General features: G+C 42.7%; 1 protein-coding gene across 1 annotated transcript; it reads right to left on the bottom strand.

Annotated features, from left to right (window-relative positions):
• Positions 1–7: 7 nt before the first annotated feature.
• Positions 8–1,126, bottom strand: LOC121964693 (NACHT, LRR and PYD domains-containing protein 3-like; the record flags this gene model as incomplete). Its single annotated transcript, XM_042514892.1, has 3 exons — positions 1,049–1,126; positions 665–893; positions 8–513 (listed from the first exon to the last, which is right to left on the bottom strand). Coding segments are annotated over exons 1-3 (813 nt in total), but the record flags the coding sequence as incomplete, so codon positions are not given.
• Between the last annotated feature and the right edge of the window lie 22 nt (positions 1,127–1,148).

Raw genomic sequence — 1,148 nt, 5'->3', positions numbered from 1 at the left:
TGAAGACGACCTGGAAGTCTTCAAACCTGCAGATTCCTGCTTCTTTGGTTTCAGTAAAGAAGTGATGAACAAGCTCCACCAAGCTGTACTTTTTCTCTTTCAGCACATTCAGCTCTCTGAACGTGAATGGAAACGTGAACTGGATGTCCCGGTTGGCTTTGTCTTCAGCCCAGTCCAGAGTGAACTTCTGTGTTAGGACCGTTTTCCCGATGCCAGTCACTCCCTTTGTCATCACTGTTCTGATCGGTTGGTCTTGTCCAGGTGAGCCTTTAAAGACGTCTTCTTGTCTGATGGTTGTTTCTGGTCTGTCTGGTTTCCTGGATGCTGCTTCAATCTGTCTGACCTCATGTTCATCATTGAGCTCTGCAGTCCCTCCCTCTGTGATGTAGAGCTCTGTGTAGATCTGATTCAGGAGGGTCGGGGTTCCTGCTTTAGCGATCCCCTCAAACACACACTGGAACTTCTTCTTCAGTTTAGATTTAAGTTTATGCTGACAAACTGTAAGATGATATCCTGAAAGACACACACAGCAAATAATGAATAAATGATAAAGTATTTATTTCAACACTTTATTCCCATACATTAATATTTTTGTCTGTTTTTTGAGACATCAGTAAAAATCCCTTTTATCCAACATGTTAAATCTTTAGAGAAATCCTCTTACTGCTCTGCAGACGGTCAGCCAGATCCTCCTGCTTCATTCTCCTCAGGAAGTGCAGTGTGATCTCCAGAAAAGCCTCTCTGCCGGTCGTAGTCAGATCTTCATCCTCACTGTCCAACATCTCATCTTCCTCCCCCTGACTGTCTAAGCATTCTGGGTAGTCTGGATTCAGAACCTGCTGGATCTTCTTAAGCTCGTTGTTCACAAAATTGACTATGTTCTCCTCCAGCAGCTGGAACAGATTATAATTTAAATGACACAATCAAACATAATTCATGGAACTTAACATCAGCTCCACGTTGGATAGACTGAAAATTCACTGCTCTAAAAATGAAGCATGGAACAGATAAGATTAGATATAATAGCCGTGTTCGTTCATGTACAGACCATAAATATGGAGTCCATGTTTGTTTTATACCACTGGGCAGACTGATCACTGGGAACTTCTAAACTCTTCTGGTCCATTCTGTGGAGGAATCGTGACGAG

Source organism: Plectropomus leopardus, unplaced genomic scaffold (genome assembly GCF_008729295.1).
Source record: "Plectropomus leopardus isolate mb unplaced genomic scaffold, YSFRI_Pleo_2.0 unplaced_scaffold16740, whole genome shotgun sequence".
Taxonomy (NCBI): domain Eukaryota; kingdom Metazoa; phylum Chordata; class Actinopteri; order Perciformes; family Serranidae; genus Plectropomus; species Plectropomus leopardus.
This window is presented reverse-complemented; position numbering and strand designations above follow the sequence as displayed.